General features: G+C 40.7%; 2 protein-coding genes across 2 annotated transcripts in view; one reads left to right on the forward strand and one right to left on the reverse strand.

Moving 5' to 3' along the window:
- mrps5 (mitochondrial ribosomal protein S5) overlaps positions 1 to 10,098 on the forward strand; it is a 28,866-nt gene extending 18,768 nt beyond the window's left edge. The window contains exons 7-12 of the mRNA XM_040140074.1: positions 3,460 to 3,550; positions 3,978 to 4,024; positions 4,508 to 4,565; positions 7,796 to 7,858; positions 8,784 to 8,920; positions 9,769 to 10,098. Of these exons, the coding sequence (XP_039996008.1) occupies positions 3,460 to 3,550; positions 3,978 to 4,024; positions 4,508 to 4,565; positions 7,796 to 7,858; positions 8,784 to 8,920; positions 9,769 to 9,993 (621 nt within the window). The 3' untranslated portion in view covers positions 9,994 to 10,098. The remainder of the gene's footprint in view (positions 1 to 3,459; positions 3,551 to 3,977; positions 4,025 to 4,507; positions 4,566 to 7,795; positions 7,859 to 8,783; positions 8,921 to 9,768) is intronic.
- A 2,768-nt stretch (positions 10,099 to 12,866) lies between these two features.
- LOC120796148 (myelin and lymphocyte protein-like) lies at positions 12,867 to 19,866 on the reverse strand. The gene is made up of 4 exons (XM_040138579.1): positions 19,579 to 19,866; positions 15,066 to 15,233; positions 14,838 to 14,960; positions 12,867 to 14,424 (listed from the first exon to the last, which is right to left on the reverse strand). The coding sequence occupies exons 1-4, from the start codon at positions 19,669 to 19,671 to the stop codon at positions 14,350 to 14,352; spliced, it is 459 nt and encodes a 152-aa protein (XP_039994513.1). The 5' UTR covers positions 19,672 to 19,866; the 3' UTR covers positions 12,867 to 14,349.
- Between the last annotated feature and the right edge of the window lie 778 nt (positions 19,867 to 20,644).

Below are 20,644 nucleotides of genomic sequence, written 5' to 3' on the forward strand. Positions count from 1 at the left end.
GGTAACTCCCTTTTAAGAGTTGAATGCGCCTGTTTTTAAAGAGTGGACAGAAGGGAGATATTCAGCTGGAAACTGCCTTTCGGATACGTTTTGTGCACAGTTAGAGATGATGGAGGTTTAGTTTTGCTTTTCTGATCTTTTTGATTTTGTTTTTTGGCTTTTCATCTCACATGTAGTCAGAATGTGAAATGGATGTGTCAGTGCATAATTGTTGAACCTTTGGGTACTTGTATAAAGGGATTTTTCATTGAAATTTTCTCGCCCTCTGTCTCCTTTTGCCCACTCAGTTTTTCACATTCACACTTCCCTCATTCGTCATTCTTTTTCTCGCACACACTGCTACAATGCTGTTCTCCAGCAGTTTTTCTTAGTTTTACCTCTACCTCTTACATACCGTCTTCCCTCCTCTCTCTTTAACCCATTCACTCACAATATAAGCAGCGGTGGCTTTAAATCCTCCAAAGTAATAAAATTCATGTTTGCTTTTGAATCTTTTCTACAGAATAAATACATATTTGATGGTGGGTATTACTGAATATATTATCGCTTCTTCACTTGTCTTCCCACCTCACTGTAATTATAGATGCACTGTCAGGTGAATACTATTAACACACCATAGAGCTGAATTCATTACAGCACCACCACAAACTACAGCCTCAGAAATAACCACAATGTTTTAAGTTTTTTTTTCTTTTTTCTTTTTTTTTTTCCCCCCACTTCAGTAAAATAGATGCCAACGCAAGCACCAGAGCAACATGAACATGAAAACAAAACCCACTCAGTACCGTACAACCACAGCAAAGTCATATTGACACAACTCCAAAACAATTGAAACCGCAGTGTTGAACTCACGTCTCTGACTCAGTTTCAGCCAAAACAAAACAAAAAAAATTCACAAAGATAACACTTCATGCAGAGCTACTTTATTGAAAGAATTGATTCTTTGTTTTTACTCCCTGTGTTATTTCAAATACTGTCCTGAAACGTGTACCTGTTAATGTAAATCACAGTTTATGTAGCTATTTTCTACTTAAAGCAGCGCTAAGCAATATTTTTATCCGCCTTGTGTCCAGCCACAGCTGGCGGCTGTATTCAGCGACAAAGCTCTGATAAACCAACTGTGCACTACCTGCTCAGCAGCAAACAGCAGAGAGACACAGTTAGAGACTAGCTGATGGACATAGTGAAGCATTTTGAGACTAAAGAGCCCCATTTATTTCACTCAGGAGTCGGTGGAAACCAAAACAGAGCTAAAAGGAGAGTGAGTAGTGGACTGGGTCCAGGTCTCAGTAAACACATCTTGAAATAAATCTTAATGTTAACATATTTCTTGGCTGTGTAAAGAGGCAACAGTTTGCTATCACATTAGCCTCAAACTTTATTTTTTTTTTTTTTTTTAAGCTTGTTGTGGACTTCTGCCCCCGAGTGGCCAAAAACAAATGTATAATGAAACTTTAAATACAACATAAGCAAGTAGTTACAGTAGTCTTAAATGCGTAAAACTACTGTAAAATTTGAGTTTTTACTAAAAACACTTAATATGTGAAGGAAAGTTCTATGACTTAAAAGCATCTTCTAATCAGTGCTCTATTGATCTTAATGAACTCAGCTCAAGTAACTCATAAGTATAACTTGCCATGTCTTATGCATCATAGTGACACTCAGGAGCTCAACTGCCCCCTCAGCTTTGGATTTGTGGTGAAATTATTTCTTAGCAACAGACACTTGTTATTCTTCTGTGTGTGTGTGTGTGTGTGTGTGTGTGTGTGTGTGTGTGTGTGTGTGTGTGTGTGTGTGTGTGTGTGTGTGTGTGTGGTACAGATCTTTATAAAGTTTTTTGAGGAGTCAGCAGTTCGTTCATCTGTTTTCAAGGCACCACACAACACACACATACATTGTTTGTGATTATTTTGAAGTTAACTATTATTGTCTGCCAGACAAGAGGCTTTTCATTCATTTTGTTTTCTTTCTCTTCCCTTTTTTTCCTGTCTTTTTTCTTCCCTTTTCTTGTTTCCTCTCCCGTCTTTATTTCTTCTCCTATCCTCCCTCTGCATCTTCTTCATATTTAATGGCAGAAGAAGCAATAAATCCTCTTTGTTTCCTCTCATCTCCTCCTCCCTCTACCCTTCTTCTCTTTCGCTTTCCTCTTCTCTCTCCCCCACCTTCTCCCTTCCCCTCCACCTCCTCCCTGCCTTCTTCCCTCTACATACCTCTCTTCATCTTCAAGCTCTGGCCTGCCCTATTCTTCTTTTTGACCTCTGTATCTCTTCCTTTGCACCTTCCTTCCTTGTCTCTCTCCTCTCTGGTGGACTCTTACCTCCTCTTTCCTCTTTTTGTTTTCTAATCACCTTCCTTCCCTTCCTACGCTCCTTCGTCCTCTCTGTAATGTATCAATGCTGCCTCCCGGTGACGTAAAAGTCATTCTGCAGGTAGTTGATTAGCCTGTGTGATTGGACAAGGGAGGACCGTGATTCCGTGTGCTCTGCTTACTCTCCAACAAACACACACCCAGTTTTTTCTATCGGTTCAATAACACTTTTGGCTGGAGCAGAAACAGCAAAATGTACACGATCAAAGAAAACTGAAACTTTGAAAGTGTGGAGACAAAATGTGCTGAGCAAGAATACATAATCTCAAGTCAGACTTTCGATTTTCACATTGTAAACCACTTCAAAATGATTATTAATATATCATGAGATATTTCCCAAACTCTTGAGCTTATGAAACCATTTCAAACCAACTGTTTGATGTTAAAGATGAAGCATGAAGCTAAATAAGCCTGTTGTTCTGTCTTTAGTGGTTAGAGTTTCCTTAGTTTATGTCGGCTTATGTTGGAGAGCGAGGTTTTTCTGTTAGGTGTAACAGTCAAATTGCATAACACAAATGGCTGATGATATTCACCTGCTCATTTGACCTATGTCTACATTTACAGGAGCACATAATGACCTGTGTCAATAATAACTTAGTGATTCTATTCAAAATATCTAGAGATATAGCTATAAGAGGATGTGCGTTTGTTACTTTAAAGTATTCTTAGGCAACACTTAGCTCATCTGTCTGCAGCAACTCTCTCTCTCTCTCTCTCTCTCTCTCTCTCTCTCTCTCTCTCTCTCTCTCTCTCTCTCTCTCTCTCTCTCTCTCAGAGGTGTTTAAATGTTTATACTGTGAGTGTTTTCAACATGTCCGGCAGCCAGGACCTTGTTAATGTCAGGTTATATATATATATGTTCTAAATGTTTTTAACATATCTCATTAAAAATGTTTGTTCATGTTATATGTTTATGTAAGCGGACAAAATTAGTGACATATCAGTGACATGACCATCATTATGTCCTTGTGATATAATGGCAGTGTCACTGATGTCACTAATTTTGTGAATTCTCAGATACTCACACTGACGTATCGGCCGGGTTCTAGTGTCGTTTTAATGTTGTGTGTTGTTGTTCGATGTTTTTCTAGGTGAAGAGTGTGTTCAACATGACGGCCAAGGAGGGCAGGAAGAGGTCCATCAGTTGTCTGGTCGCTGTGGGAAACGGCAACGGAGCCGCAGGTTCGAATCTCTAACTTATCTACAAAAATTACATATAAAAAGACATAAATAATAGTGTATGTTAAAAAATGAATGTAAAGATTAGGAATAGTTATTTTAAAATATGGAGCTGGTTTGGAAAAAATATATTGTGCTATTGACAGTTTTAGGGTGTTGATGTTGAAAAATAACTTTTTCATTCTCTGTAGATGCGGGGATGTGCAGTAAATGGTTTTGAAATTTTTCACACTCCTCAGAACTGAGCGGTAAAATGCTGAGGAAAGTCAGCCAGTTAAATTGGCGACATCCCCAGCAAATAGCACAATGGACTTTTCTTCGTCTTATATTTTTATCTGTCACAATGAGCTCCTCTGCCAGTGGGGCCTGACTGTGTTCATCACTCTGCTCTCAGAGATGTTTTAAAACTCACTGCCCTCCCTCCCACCAGGCTTTGCGTTGGGTAAAGCAGCAGACAGAACCACAGCTCTGAGGAAGGTAAGACCACGAAGCTGTTTGTATTCCAAGCAAAATTCTCATCCAGCCAGTTTTTGTGGTGAAATCCAAAGACCAACATGACAATAATTGAGTTATTATGTAGATTAATTACCTGATGTTGGTTCCCCTTCAGATTTGTATTGTAATTCTTAAAATATATGACAATAATTAAGACGTGTTTGAATCAATCCAGGTGCGTGAGCAAAATCTCACAGTAAACTTAACCGAGGGCACTTAGAGATACCAATCCCCAGACCCTCTTCTGTCTAATTCAGTGTATTTTTATATAAAGGCTTTATCACAGAGCTGCCCAACAAAGCAACAAGGCAAGTCCCTTGTGTTTTGGTAATAATAATGTCAGTGTTTCCTCTATGAATACTGCTAGAATTTGGTTATAGCTAGACAGCAGCCACCAGACTGAAGTGTTAATCATAATGATGGTGTTAACTTTCAGTCCTCTCTCTTCTTTTTGTCTAACTGCAGGCCAAGAACAGAGCTATCCACTACTTGTACTATATAGATCGATACAACAACCACACCAGTAAGTGATTGTGTGTGTGTGGTTGTGTGTTTTCTCCATTACCCCATCCCCTTGATTTACCTTCCTCCTAGACCATCTCCTCCTCCTCCGAATGTTCATTCACATCTGTCCCGTTTTTTTCTTTTCTCCTGCAAAGTGGGAGGAACAACTGCTTCCAGAAGTGTTTGTCCCCACTTTGAATTTGCATTTCAAGTTTTTTATGTCCCGCAACCACGGTACAGGCTATGGCGGACATGACGCCGTCATGCCTGGCATCTGTGGAGTAGACGATCTGATTAGGTTTTGGTGTGCCTTGCTGCATTTTCTTTTTTTTTTTTTCTTTTTAAACTCATGTTAGCATTCTTGATGACAAACATAAAGCAATGCAAGTGCCTCACCGTTACTCAATATGTTATGGTTATTTTATGGCCACGAGTTTTAATTATTTCAGCTAAGTTTCTGAGAAATCATGTTTTGTCCGTCAGTTGGTCATTTGACAACTCTAAATACTACAGTACCCATGAGCCTCGGCTGCCGTTGCTGTGAGGAAGGAACCAGTCAAAGGGATGGATCGAAGCAGCAACGAATCCCAAAAGCTTCTTCGTCGCAATTGTGAACGAAACACAGCGTCACAGTTCCCAAATTCATCCCAAATTGACCCAGAATCCAAAAGTGGATTGATTTAAGCTGTAGAATGTTTTAACCATTTTCTCAACAATGTAATATTTGGCTTTCACTCGTCCGATAGGTTCAACACAACTTTAAGCTCAGTGACTCAGTGTTTCTTACTCAAAAACACCTTGGAAGTCACAGTTAACTTCTCATCTTTCATTTTTATGTACAGACTCTTGCATCTTTGACTTTTTATAAAAGCTCCAATAATAGCTCCCACAAGGTTTATTGGACTAAAGAAAGGCCACATTTCCACCCCCACCAGGTCTTCATCAGGCACATGGCCAACATATATAGCAAGGCATACACAGACACCAAATCTGTTACATCATCCTGACGTCATTTCATTCATAATTCATGGAAAAACTCATGTCAGACACAGGATCAAGATCAAATCCTTTTCTGATGCCTGAACAAAATCACAAAGAACAGGAATGAATATATATATATATAATATATATATATATATATTTTTTATTTTATTTATTATTTATTTATTTTATTTATTTATTTTTTTTTTTTTTATTCTAATCTAAAGAGAGGGAAAAAGGGGGGAGGCTTTATTTCAAACTGCCCAGCCACATATGCTATTATACTACTACTATTCAGAAACACTGTAGTAAATCAAAATGATGGCCGTTCGCCTGATTCAGTCCAATAAAAACTTTCTTTCTTATTGTAAAAGGCTGCTCCTGGCTGCTGCAACTGCAGCTGCAGGAGAGCAAAGCCAGAAAGATGAATGTGTGTGTGTGAGTCATCAGCCTCCACCGCGCCCACCGGAGGAGAAAGTTAGCTTCCTGCTTTGGCCCCAAACCAGGCGAGAGGTTTGTGTGTGTGTGTGTGTGTGTGTGTGTGTGTGTGTGTGTGTGTGTGTGTGTGTGTGTGTGTGTGTGTGTGTGTGTGTGTGTGTGTGTGTGTTCATTCGTTCGTTCCTGTATTGCCACCCAGTTTGAGCTCAACCCTGTGGTATATTTGATCTTTGCAGGTCCATAGATAAAAAACAGTCCTTTTGCGTGCCAGATCAAACTGTGCGGCCATCTGCGGCCTGTCTGGACCGTCCTGTGATTGGTTTGTTTTCTGCGTTGTCCTAACGACTTAAGAGAGACAATCTTTTGGAGCCTTATGTTATTGTGTTTGTTATCAAATGAAATCAGATAGCTTGTAGATCTTGTTTGTCACCTTTGTTGCTCACTCACTGAAGCCGGAGTTGCTGTCAACCTCTCGGTTTGTTTGACCGGTGGTCAGATCACGAGCACGCCGGTATCACCTCAAGTTTTGGTGACAGTCCAGATCTGGGATTTCTGCCACCAGATGATTAACAATTTGTCTCCGTAATCGTTACGCTGCCTCGATGCATTGGTTGGGGTTGGGGGGGGGGCATCTGGTCGTCCTGAAATTGTCCTCTAAACATGTCATTTTGCTGGAAAAACAAACCTGATGAACAAACAGAAAACACCAGAGAAGCTACAGATTAGAAAGTTGGAGAACTGTTCAGATCTGGCAGATGTCAGAGCCTCACCCACCCTCCAGTTGTTGTTATCATTGTTGGCACCAGTACTCCCACTCTGGATATATTCAGGTGGCTCCAGTGGTGTTCGGTAGAAGTTAATGAACAATAAAAGGCCAAAGTGAATTTGAATTAATGTTGAATGCAACAGAAAAACAAGACCTCTTGAACTGAAGAACAGCCAAACAAATAATTTTTAGTCCTTCTGGTTTAAGTCAGGGTAGATGTTTGGTTGAGCGTTGAAAAATTGTGAAAACAGTCACAGTTTACTGGAATATGAAAGACTGTGCCTCATGATTAATTTCTTTAATCTGACTTTGTCGCTGTTTGGATCTGTGAGTCACACATCACACAAAGGACACACACACACACACTGTTCCAACTGAGCCTGGACCTCCTGCAGCCACAGCAAATGTTTAGCTCCCTGTGTGTGTGTGTGTGTGTGTGTGTGTGTGTTTCTTGCATGGGTTTGTGAATTTGACATTTAGTTTGCTTCACCCAGCAGGATGTGTCCTCTGAGCAGCAAATCCTCCACCTCTTCTACTAGTTTTGTCTTCGCATCCCTCCTTTCCGTTTGTTTCCTCCATCCATAACTCCTTCCTCTCTTTTGTTGCAGCATCAGGGTACAATATCTAATTCATTTAGTGTGTTAAATTCCAACTGGATGTCTAGAGGATGCAGGGAGAGCAGCCAGTGAAGTGTTTTAAAGGGATGTGACACCAGAACAACATTTTAACCTGAAGCTATGGAGCTGAACAGTCTTCTCAGGCTTCATTTAGTAGCGCACAGCTCCCACTCAGGGACTCCGTGTGTCTGAATAATGAATTATCCACAGCTGCTTCAGTGAGCAGGAGGCGCTGGCATGTGGAAGGACATCTGGTGGGCAGGTAGAGAAACACAGGTCCTGAGGGAGAACAGGAGAAAAGATGCATAACAAAACACAAGTGCCTTCACTTGGAAATGGCACAAAACACATGGAAGTAATGAGACTTTGTGGAATCATTTTGTCTGTTTATTAAATATCAGTTTGGTCGGTGAGGATAATTCGGTTGCCGTTTTCCTCTCTCAACAGTTTATCATGACATTGAATCCAAGTTCAAGAGGACGACGCTCCGCATGAAGAAACAAAACAAAGGTACAGCTTTATTCGCTCAGCATTTAGTTGGTAGGATTGAGGTTAAAGGATAAGGTTGGCTGTATTCTAACCAACAATGTATGAGTCCATCTCTTTATATTCTACTGGTTCCCCAGACTGTCCGGGGCACTCAGCCCCAAGCCCTCTCATTCCTACTGAAGACACTAAAAAAGAGTCATACAAATAGTTTCATCTTTAAAAACGCTCAGTGATTTCCTAGAGCAGCTGGGCACCGTTGTGTTAAGCAAATGTTATTCGAAGAGAAGTAGAAAGTGCAATTTTTTTTGGTTAATACGCATTTGGTGCTCTTGTGAGTACGTACAGCAGAAGGATGGAGCACGTGGTATTGACTCAAAACAAAATGGAAGCGCCCACTTTGATGGTTTTTAATAAGCTATGTCAAGTTTTGGCTCCAAATTCATCGTTTGTTTTGGTCTTTCATTGGAATTTGTTGACAATAGGATAAATGTAGAATATCTCCAGACTTATGCTTTAAGCTTAGGGGCTGAGGGAAGCTGGTTTTACTCAATGCAGTTGGCCTATAAGACGATACATACTGTAAGATGAAATGTAGGTCAGAGAATATGTCATTTGGTACACATTATAGGGAAAGTAGGAGTGCACTTAAAAGACAAGCTCCATTTAAACACGAGTTAATATTAATTCAATATTCGTTTATTATTGGAAACTGTGTTATCCATAAATGTTGAATTGTACGCTTTATTGTGTAGATAAATTTTACGTTTTTGCATGTGTAGATGACCTGCTGTGCACAAACCAAAAGACTCTCTGTTGAAATAGAAAATGTAATAGATTCATAGGAAGTGTACTAATTTAACAAAGTCTCTATTTCGATAGTAGACTTTCTATTGTCCAGCCGTGGACCTGCTTATTTGTGGCTGATTCAGTCTCTGTGTCTCTGCAGGCTATGGTCTGCACTGCCACCGGGCGGTCATCACTCTGTGCAAGCTGATCGGCATACAGGACATGTACTGCAAAATAGAGGGATCTGTCAATCACCTCAACGTCACCAGGGCCCTCTTCACCGGGTTAGCCAATCAGGTGAGGTCATGTTGGCATGGGGGGGGGGGGGTTTGTCGTCATTCATTTTAATTGCTACTGGAAAAGCACCACTCTCGCTAGTATTCTCTGTGTGAAACATTTTTTTAAAGATCATTCAAGTAAAATGTGATACGGACTTAGTCTGGTTTTAGGCAGGTTTAACAAAAGTGTAAGATCTCCGATGATGCTGAACTAGTTGACCTTCCGCGCTTTTCAGCATCTTTGTGAATGCTGCAAACACAACAGTGACACATGATCACCTTTTAAACGGATATGGCTGACTTTTTAGCAAACAGTTTCCTATTTACACACCTAGCAACAGCCGGGAGTCACGTTTGCCTCCACCCGATGAATGTGAGTCCACAAACGCTGGCCGCTATAAAGACTGTGGAGCTGAGGGGAATTGCGGGCAGGTGATTCTTATGTACGTTCATCACCGCGTGCGACCACCTTTCAGTACAGTCATGTGATCCATTGTTGATATAAAAATTGTTATTATAGCTGCTTTGAATAGCTTGACATGAGGGCGAAGGCACAATAATCTGTGATATTTAAGTTCACTTTCAAACGTCATATAGAGGAAAATAAAGATTTTCACCAAAATTCTTCTTGCCTACATAACCAGATAATGGTACATCCTTCCTCCACCGCAGACATTAATAGTTGAATGAAAATAAACTGTATAATTCATGTCTTTAACATGTGACTCAATTTCCTCTCCACTAAAAGTTGTAGCGGTTGTCCTGCTAAGATCGGATCCTCAGTAACATCTGTCTCCCTACTCACTTCTTATTATTATTCTTTCTCTAACTAACATCTACCTCTTCACCCTCTGACCACCCCTCCAGGAAACCCACCAGACTCTGGCCGACAAGAAGAGGCTCCACGTCGTCGAGTTTCAGTCGCAGCGAGGCCCGCTGCCCATGGTGGTGGCCAGTCCTAAAGACGGGCCGCGACCCGAGCCAGAGCCTGAGGACGAGATCCCCAACACCCGGCTGCACTGGGACGACGTGCGAGCCGCGCAGGGAACCAAACGCTCCATCTGGGCGGGTGTCAAACGCACCATCTGGTAGGGCGGGAGCGGGCTGTTGACTGGATCAGACCGCAGGAGAGATGATTGGACTGATAAAGGCCAGAGGGTCGGATTTTGGCTTCGCTAAAAAAAAAAAAAAAAAAAACTGAAATAATGTGTCAAACAAGAACCTTTGATTTTTCGGGCAGAATATTCTGTTTTAAATTTGTGATTGTTTTGTCAGCTAAGGGCTAAAGTTACATGTTTCTCAAACTGAAGACATCACAAAGACCCCACAAAGGCCAATGTTCATCACTCAGTAAATTATCAGTGCCCTAGATATCAATGTTTCCTTTATAAGTTTAAAAATGTGGAATTGTTCCAAAATACAGTGTGAATAAAGTATAAATCTGTAAATCTTTTTACCTTTCTGTTTCTAAATAATAATTTGATAATGCATTTTTGTATTTGTTAAACAATGAACTCTGACAGCAGAGAGGCCTTGTTCTTCCGTCTTAACAGAAATGTTACAAGATAAATTATCAAAATAACCAAGCGTTATTCAGTAAAATTGATTTTTCCCTCTACGCTGACCTTCACACTGTGCTACCGATTGTCTGGTTGAACAATGAGCTGAATTGACTGAAATTAAAGTTTTTCTAGGGGACAGTTTGAAAGGGAACCAGACTGTTACATTGACAATCAAAGACGAAATTACTTTCTCTAGTCCTTGAAGCATTCCCATTTCATTGGTGGAAATGTTAGGGGAAAAATAGCTCAATTTTACTTTTTATTTTGGGTTATCTTTTACATATCTGTTTAAAGCCTGCTGGATACACCGACTGTGAAGCACATAACTCAGTGTCAATTAAGTTTCTCGGTTGCTGATTGGACTCAAAGGCAGGCCAAGTTGTTTTGTATCACAAAAGGAATTTCATGAACACACACTGCCTTGCTCAAGTACAGGACACGACACAACCAGCCAATGGCAACATCCTTCTGCTTTTGAAAATTAGGGGTAATATTAACACTGCATTTTCCAAAAAAGTGCAGAAATGCTCCATGTGAGGCTCAAACTCACAACCTCAGTGTTTCTATGCAGTGTACCGTCCGATTGCGTCACTGGAGCGTGTGTGTGTGTGTGTGTTTGTGTGTGTTGATGATGCCGCTGCTGGTGTGTTACTGTATATGAAAAAACACACAGTCCAGTCTCTGATCTCAACCCGAAGTGCGAAAACTTCCAACGTGTTTAAATTTTGCACAATAAAATCCCATGAAAACGAGACAGGGAGTGCAACAGAGAAGAGGAATACAAACCTTATTTTATTTTTCACAAAATGGACGTAACTACTTCAAGTGAAAATTGGTGTTTTTCTGGTTACAATAGCAGATATTTTGAATACCAGTGTTCCAGTGCAGGTTTGAATTCCCAGTGTATTTTATGTTTTAGCCTTTTGGCTCCCACAGTTAAAGTCATTCACACAAAGCTTCTAACTGACCTGTGGCTGGTCGCTTGGTTCTGTTCATGTAATGACAGGAGTCTAGTTACTCATGTCGTTCTTTTCTTCTTTTTAAGTTTGATATGTAGTGTGCGCACTGGTGTGGTGAGGGAAGGAAAACGCATGTGGACTACAATCCATCTGTTTTTAATGGCACACGCAAACACACGCCAGAAATGGCTCTGATACTGAAGACTAGACCGTGATTACATTAACAAATAGACAGTGAAATAAATAAATGATGAAATATATTAAGAAAGGGAAGCTCAACTGAAATTTCACAAGGTTAGATATAATAAAGAGAGCGAGGCCAGGGCTGTGCGCTTGAGTCTCACCCGATGGATTTCTGTGGGTCGATGTGTAGGATGGAGTTCATGGTCTGCACTCGTCAACAGCTGCGGGGTTTAGTTCGAATGCTCTTGAGCAAGATACGACTCTGCCTCATCAGCTGGGAGTAAAGCGTCAGCTGTTATCCACATTCAGATAGTGGAAAAAGATTGGTTCAGAGACCCGCACGGGTCCACAGTGTGCGGTTGCTTCACATATGATTCCTTTGTGTCTGTATGTCGTATAAAGGATCACGAGGTGGAGTCAGCGCTCCATCTCCTCCGTTGAATCACAGCCGAGATGCCGCGGACTGACAAAACTTTTTTCTACCAAACAAAGCAAGGAAAGGGAGAAATCACATCACAAACGCTGAGCTGGGAGTGATGGCGTAGATGTGATCTGGAACAAGAATTGTGAAACGGGACAAAAGGAAGCATATAAAGCGGACTGCGTTTCTCCAGCTGCTCCTGTCGTTTCATTTTTCCTTATTGTCTCTGAATAATGTTTGTTCACTCTTTTTTTTTCTTTTTTTTTCCCATTCTTATGCTCGATTTCCCGTTTAAAAGTGTAAAAGTAGTGAATAAACACATAGCAGATGTTGAAATATTATACTGGGTAGGTAGAGACTTTGACTCGCTGACCTCTGTTGCTATATTTATTTATTTATTTATTTATTGATTGATTAACAACTGCAATCATTGAAGGTTTCCCTTTTCACTAAATACGTCTCAGAAATGTTTCTCCTGCTCCCTCGGTTCTAAACTCTCCCTCCCTGTTGTTCTTCATCCTGCCTACTTGTTCTCCAAAACGCAGCGCTGCTTCTGAACAGGGCTATTGTAAAGGTTCTAGGACTCTTATCCTGCTTATCGACGTTAAATATTGAAAAGAACGGGGTAAATATTTGCCCGATGTTTGATACGTGACTGGATTCAAGACTGAAACAAGGCCAACGACAGCGCTGTCGGTGAACTGCAGCAGGGACCTGAAACGTTTTGAGAGGTTGAACGAAAACTCAAATGGGCACAACTTTGCTCAGATGTAGCAGGGAGGAAGTGCAGCAAATAAAACCAGGACACAAAGTTTTCTTTATTTCTTGGTTTAATCTTGAGTGTACAAAAATGTATTTCTATACAAATTTCAACCAGAGCTCTTTTAGCTAAAAAATACACTTCGCCATCCTTAAAGTACTGATGATTTGCTGGTATTAATTCTATATGAGTAAGAAAAATGCATCAGTTCTAAAAAAACAAAAACATATTGATAGTTGAGAAGGATTTTATAACTAACTCTTTATAGTCACTGCAGAGAAACAATCCAACAGCAACTGTAGACCTCACTGTGATCGGTTTCATATAAATCTGAATCTATCTGCACGGCTAGATAGGAGGAGTCAGGAGTAGGTAAAAATATACGTTTTGTTCTGGTGTTTTTATTTCTCTCCTTCTTTAGCGATTTTGGTGAACTGCCCCTTAAAGGAATAGTTCAACATTTTGGGGAAATCTGCCATTGCCACTCTCTAATAATAGAGCCAACGCTGACCGCTGAAATTTCGTTACCTTTGGACAAAACCCAAGCTAGCTGTTCCGCCCCTGCTTCCAGTCTCCGTGCTAAGCTAAAGCTAAAGCTTCATATAAAGCATACAGACCTGAGAGTGGTATCAATCTTCTCACCTAACTCTCCGCAAACAACTTTTTTCTTCAGTTTTATTTTGCGTTCTCCATCCGCCCGAGCTTTCATTATTTTCTTTACTAAAAATCATCAAGCACGCTTTAATCTCATCTTCATCTTATTACACCAACATTAGCATGTGTTGTACACGACATTAACTCTGCACACCTTTTAGTTTAGTTTGGTTTTTTTTTTCAAAATACATTCAATATATTACAACAAATAATGTATTTATTTACTCATGTATACGTATGATATAAATCCAGTAAAAATATTTATGTAAGGCTCAACACAGATAATAATTTGAGGAAAGATGTTGTATGTTTAAAAATTTACCATGGAAACTCGGGCTGCAATAGTAACATTTACAGCTTATTCCATGGTTCTCTAAAATGACACCAACAAAAAAAAAAGACAACTTCTCTCATGTAATAAATGACCATTTGCTCAAAATGATGTGGGTTAAATATATGAATACACTTCGCCGTTGGCTGATGAAAACAACTGCACTTTTACCAATTTTTGCACCTTAAATTATTAATTTCATGTCATTGGTTTTGGTAAGAACACACAGTATCTCATTTCTAAGCTACAGCTCTTCATTTGCTTCCATTGTTTAATTTTTTTTTTCCTGCATGCTTTGAATGATTCTTTTTTTTGTTTTGTTTTCCTTTTTTTTTTTGGTTTGGTGCTTCTCCACAAATCCCTACCCACTCAACCTTCACTGAACATCATTAAATGTCTCAAAAATGGGGTTCAAATCCTTCATTACGAATCGGAGGAGGCTGATGTCACTTGTGTGTAATTCCACCACACACACACACACACACACACACACACACACACACACACACACACACACACACACATACAGGAGGCACAGTACTTCTTGGACACGCAGGTTTGTGAATCAGCATCGCTCTTCAGAAGTTTTTCCATCGGATGGCGGAGAGGATGGCGTGGATGAAGTAGAGGAGAGTTGCCACGAAGGCGAACACCTGACACACACACACACAAATTAACACACATCAATTTGCTTTACTTTTAAAGGAATAATTTGATATTTTGAAAAAAATGATCGCCGCCCTGCCAATAGATGAAAACATCAGAACTGTCCTCATGCCTGTTTGCTATACATGAAGCAAGCAGCATGAAGATGGCATCAATCTTCTCATCTAACGCTGCAAGAAATCGAATTAGCGCATTTACTAAGCTACTGAAATATTCCTTCAAATTCCACTGCAGCTGCTGGAAGGGACTCAGTGTTATTTTGACATGTCAGCAATTTGACTAACAGTTTTTCAGGGGGTAGGAAAAAAAACAGACAGTAAAATGTGCTGTGCAGTAGAGTTTTTCAGTAAATGCTATACAAATGCACAGATGTTGATACTGGCCCGAAATCAGTTCTCACCACAGCAGCGATGTCAATCTGGTAGATTCTTAATACACCTGTTTTCTTCATAAGGGTGATGAAAGCCAAGTCCACACCTGCGCTGAGGTAGAAGAAGGCTGCCAGGCCGTGGTACGCGAAGTCCTGGACACACACAGATGAAATCAAAGTTTTACAACACGGCCACAGTCCATCACTCGCTCGCTCTCCCGGTTTCATTCCCCATCTCATTCATTCTTTCTCTCTTACAGCGGCAGCCCAGCCGGAGCTGCTCTTGTGACCCCCGGCAGCGAAGATGATCATCCAGAGGAAGGTCAAGACGAAGCAGAAGATAGAGACGAACATCACCCAGCCCAGAGGGTTCGGTGGGTCCACGTGGGTGGACGCCACCAGGATCCACACCAGACCGCCGAACACCTGCAGCGTGGAGGAAAGTGGTGGACAGCTGGTATTATGATTTCTGAAATTTATGATATGTGCTTGTGCTAGAGCGACCTTGAACCTGACTTTATATAAACACTTTTGCCTTTACGTGCCTTCGGACACCATTTCAAACAAACTACTTTTTTAAAAAAAAGACCTTCCTAATGCCCTTATCTGTGAAATCAGTGAAGTGCCTCTTTTTCTCTGAGGTTAAGACTATATTTTGGAGCATTTTTGCCTTTGTCGTATAGGGATAAAAGAGGACATTTGGGGCTGGGATGATGACATGGCCTTTACATGGTACACAATTTAGACCACTAGGTCACAGGGACGCACAGCAGTGTATGAAATCAAACATCCTGAAAGCTGTAATTCGTGTTCGATAATTTTGACATGTAAATATACAGGTGTGGGTCCAGGTGAAGCCTGTGAGTCTGAGAGCAGCTTAAAAAACGGTTTCTTCTCTGAGAAGTTGAGAAAGTCTCTCACTGTGTCAAGTCTGATAAAGTCCGCAAAAAGCTGTAAACCTCGACTACGATTTTTCTTAAATCCTGGAAAAGATATACAAAAAAACGAACACCGGCTTTAAAGTTTAAAAATGCGCTCAACAGTTTAAAGCGTGAATGAAAAAAAGGACGAAAGTCTCCAGCTGGAAGTACTGTATGTCGAACTGTTGATGCTCATAAAAGTATAAAGGATACTTAGACACTATAGAGTCAAGAGATAATTTGTGTGCAGGCAGTGTCTGGAAAGTGTGCAAAGCCAAATTTGAGACTCTCAAATAATTTCCTGTGATGGCTTAAACTCTCTGTTTCCCACTTGTTGATTGTTCAAACCAAATCCCATCCGTCTGGCATACCAAACAGATTCAAACAAACGCCACCTTGAGTTATTCACCTCTGTCCAACTCCTCTATTTTCTCACAGGAAGTCGCTGAATCCTTCGGTCGGTCTGAAATTACTCGCTAAGATCCAAACTTTTCCTTCTGTCTGATTGGGATAAGATGTGATCCTTTTCTGATTTCACCTGTTGAAACCCCCTTGGCCATGACAGTTAGGAAGTAGATGGGGGGGGGGATACTGCATAATGGAGAATTTTGAAGCCTGTACAGTTGAAAATAATGCGTGTGCCATGACATATTCCCATAAGCCTGGACCTGATTCTGATGAAACCTTTGTTTTTTTCTGTCACGATGATAACGGCTAAAAAAAGACTGATCCAAGTGCCGCCTCCCTATGCTGTTAAGGCATCCTTCGGTGCCATTATTTAGACTGGGACAGGGCGTGACAGGTCGCCTGTGTTGGTTAAACATTACCCGGATTTCAAGCTGTGTTGCACAGCGACACAAGGATCAAGTACTAATCTAATCTAATCCTAAACTCAGACTTTTTCTGTGTAGTCCCATTAAAGTTAAGAACTCTTTTTTGAGCTGCTGGCCAAGGATCAGCAAACCAAACTTACAAACAACAGGAAACGGTGTGCAACATCAAAATCAAAAATCAAAACCATAAAATGTAAACGCAAAGTCAAAAAGTGACGTGAAAAATCTGTCAAAACACAGTCTGCGACTAACAGATTAGCCGGATCAGAGGCCACATCTCGCTGAGTGTCGATCAAATAAACACTTCTCCTCTGTGGCTGACTCTGAGCTCAGCCTGGGTGGTGTTTGGCGAGCCGGGTTACCTTAGATAGAGTGCTAACCACATCCGTATATTCTGAGCCCCCTGGAATTCACGCTGTTGTGCTGTGTCATACCCAACTGAACTCACTGAACCGGATCCTGAGCTGTCCCCAAGCTTCATCTCGGAAAGGCTTTGCAGCAATTTGTGGGTCCGGGCCTGATTTTAAGGTGGACTTTTTGACCGCTGGTAGCGCTACGGAGCATTGCGAATGTTTTGTGTTATAAGCTCAATACAGTCTCCTAGACATTACGTTCAGGAGCTACTAAAATGTCTTCCCGGTTAAGCTATGGTGGCAATGTAATCGCTGGCTGTATTATGTGGGCAAGTGGATGTTGCACTGCAAGATCAGATGTTTTGGAGGAAAACAAACACGGTACGTTATTTTACTGATACGTACATCCATGTAAATTAACGGCAACAACACGGTGGAATTTAAAAAATGCAAATTAACTTTTGTTAAAAAAACCAAAGTTTTACTGTTGCACAAAAATAACCAGAATGTACTTTAAGTTAACTCCAGTGGGTGACCTGCCAAAGTGACTGACTTGGGAGGTCATTGAAGTTATTGTCTCTTCAGCACTCAGTTTTGAATTATTGGATATAAGATAAATACACGGCTTGTTGATGTAGCTTGTTACCTTAAAGCTGTTGTAAAAAAAAAAAAAAAAAGAAAAGAACTAGACTTCATTATATTTGTTGATGCGGCTGACTTTACCTGACTCAGGTCTCGAGGCTTAATCAAACATTGACTCGGTGCTCGGATCACGAGCCGTATGCAGAATAATCAGAATCCGTTTCAAATGGTGATTTGCAGGACAAAGGACGTGAGGGTTCAAACTGGGCCGAATTTGGTTCAATTTCTTACACACCAAGGCAGCGTGTAACTGTATAAGCTTCGGCTGTATCAGCTTCAACCGACCGACGACCAAGGCAGGGGAGAGGGAAAAAGAGAGGAAAACAATACGTATGAGTACGTGAAAATGAAAAAGGCCAAACATTGTTCTGAGTGCACTTTCTCAGTCGGGTGAGCCGCCGGTCACCGTAAACTGTGAAACATGTATGTGAGCTGGTCCCCGTTAAGAGTCAGATCACTGCATTTCCCTTTCATTCACATGTATGGTGGTAGAAGTACACGAAAATACTCTACACACCTGATATACTCAACGTCAGAACAATGCAGGCCGCATTTAATGTGGCATACACTGCAAAACTACCTGTCATATTCATTTAGCATTTTCTTAAGACTCAATTCACAATTAGGTGAGATAATTTCACCTCTAGATAATCACATATGATGAAACTAAAATAAGAATACTTGCATTTTTTTTTAGTTATCCTTATAGTTTAGGGTTGAGTAGAAGAGTAAATTACTTGTTAGTTCAGGCATTTTTTTTTTTCCAGTGTCTCTTCCAAACATAGTAAAAAGAGTGTTATAGGAAGACATCTCCATAAAGCCTACTACGACTGGAGGAACTCAACCGTCAAAAAGGAGATGACTGTTGAAAGCAAAACTGTGAAGATGCTCTTACGCATGAAATTTCCGTCAGTGTGTCCAACAGAAGAAGTTGCAGCTGTAAAACCCTTTAAAACTGATCCAGAGACAGATCCACAAGCAGACGCCCATTTTGATACCACATCCACTGTTCCAGTTCAGTTGCTATCTGGACTTTTTTACACGTCGTTGCTTCAATATATATGTGTGTATACATGTATATATATATATATATATTTTTTTTTTTTTTTTTTTTTTAGCCACTCTTTACTTTTTCGAACAGTAAAATATGTGTAGATTTTTGACTGTTTTCGTGCGGCTCTGACTGGAATCGGGGCTCACTGCACAGATGAAGCAGGTTGTTGCTGGCGTGGTGCGTGCATCCTCATCACGGCCTTTTCCTTATATAAATAAAAGCTAAAATAAACAACCTAACATAAACTTAAGGCGACTCAGCAGAAATATAAACTGAAGCACCTTCCTCTGTGCAGTTATTTTTCCGGCGGTCTTTTGACCAGCTTCTGCCTTTTCTCGTCATTCATTGAGAAGAAGAGTTGGCCGCATTCTTTCTCAGATTAGTAGCACAGATACAATACGAGTGAAACGTGAGATGTGAGAAGACGGGGGTGCTCCTCCCATATGAGGAATATGTTTCATCATCTCCCGTTTCACCAAAATGCACCATTTTTGCAAAAATGTTCAAAATCAATTCAATTGATAGTCATATATAATGGGCACTGTTTCAAAAAATGTCATACATTTTGAGGTAGAGATGTTCACTGGTTGTTCATCTGTTAAGTGTAAAAGTACCAGTGTTACTTCTGTGTCTCCCAATTACTTTTTGTCCCTTAAATGACAGTAATACTTTTTAATGTTATGTTTTATATGGATCATTTTGTAAGGCCGGACGACTTGTTTTACTTTTGAGACATGTGCCATTTGAGCCAAATTCACAGTTCATTGTTGCCATGAAAGACATTTTAGACAGCGTGTTGCAATACTTGTTCTACCTAACATACTTAAATAAATAAAATACAGTTTAATCAAAATAAGAAAAACCAAATAACTTTCTAAAATACTGACTGCTGAATTTCAAAAATGGAAAGAATCCCTTGATAAACGACTTCAAGGTCAGTTGCTGTGTCCTCTGTCGTTCTCCACTCACCAGCTCAGGCAGGTAAAATATATCCGGGGCTGTGGTGCATATCCCCAGTCCGCTGGGCAGGCTGCCCATTGGCTGGGCAGTAGTTGCAGCCATCTCTGCCTGTTCCTTCACCCGGAGTCAACAGCGAGCCACCTGCTTTCTCCTTCTGAACTAACGGAGCAGCAGCAGGTGCTACCGACCCTTATAGGGAAAGCTAGGTTAGCACACAAACCTGTTCTGCTATTGTGGGTGAGAGATCCCTTCCCACAACAGCTCTGTGCACCAGAACAAACTAGACACACCCTTGATCTTACAGCACCCGAGGGCTACCTGGTGTTTAATGTGAGCATGTGAGCTGGTGGCCTGTGAAGGGATTTTGAAACAACCAGAGGAGGAATTTTAGTGCCCACAGGCGACAGTGAAACCTGTGCAGCTGAAATAGCTTCATTGTTGCTGCTGAGTAAAGAAACAGCTCACTGAGTTTTGGGTTATACTGACTTTATGACCCTCACTTTTTGTTAACGGAGTTTACACAGCTTCTGCTTTTAATTCACACAGAGGTTATAACAGGGGTGTTCTTTTCGGTGAAGACACTCCACCTCAAACGCTTCAAGCTACAGACTCTTTGGCAGGTCCACATACTGTGGCTTTATTTTAAAGCTGCACTGATCAGTATTTTTAAGTTCACAACTGATCAAATGACTTTGAGCATCATGAAAAACCCACAGACAATAATCACCAAACTCTGTTCTATGGGGCATTTTAGCTTTTTTTTTCCTGCTGATTATTTTGTTTTTTTACGACTCATAACTTTACTGTTTTCGTTCACTCGTCCACTGCTTTTAATAACCCGTTTCCAGCCACGGTACAACAGCTTAAAAGCTTCCATAAACCCGCTGTACACTACCTGCCCAGTACCAAATTGAAGACAGACACAGTAAGCGACTAGCTGGTAAACATGGCTGATTATCTAGCTGCTAAAGAGTCAGATATTTCCCTCGGGACTTGGTGGAGACCAAACCCGAACTAAAAAGAGAGTGAGTATTGGACTCGCCATGTGAACAAAAAGCCGTATTAATTTAATAAA

The sequence above is a fragment of the Xiphias gladius genome, chromosome 11, assembly GCF_016859285.1.
Source record: "Xiphias gladius isolate SHS-SW01 ecotype Sanya breed wild chromosome 11, ASM1685928v1, whole genome shotgun sequence".
NCBI lineage: Eukaryota > Metazoa > Chordata > Actinopteri > Istiophoriformes > Xiphiidae > Xiphias > Xiphias gladius.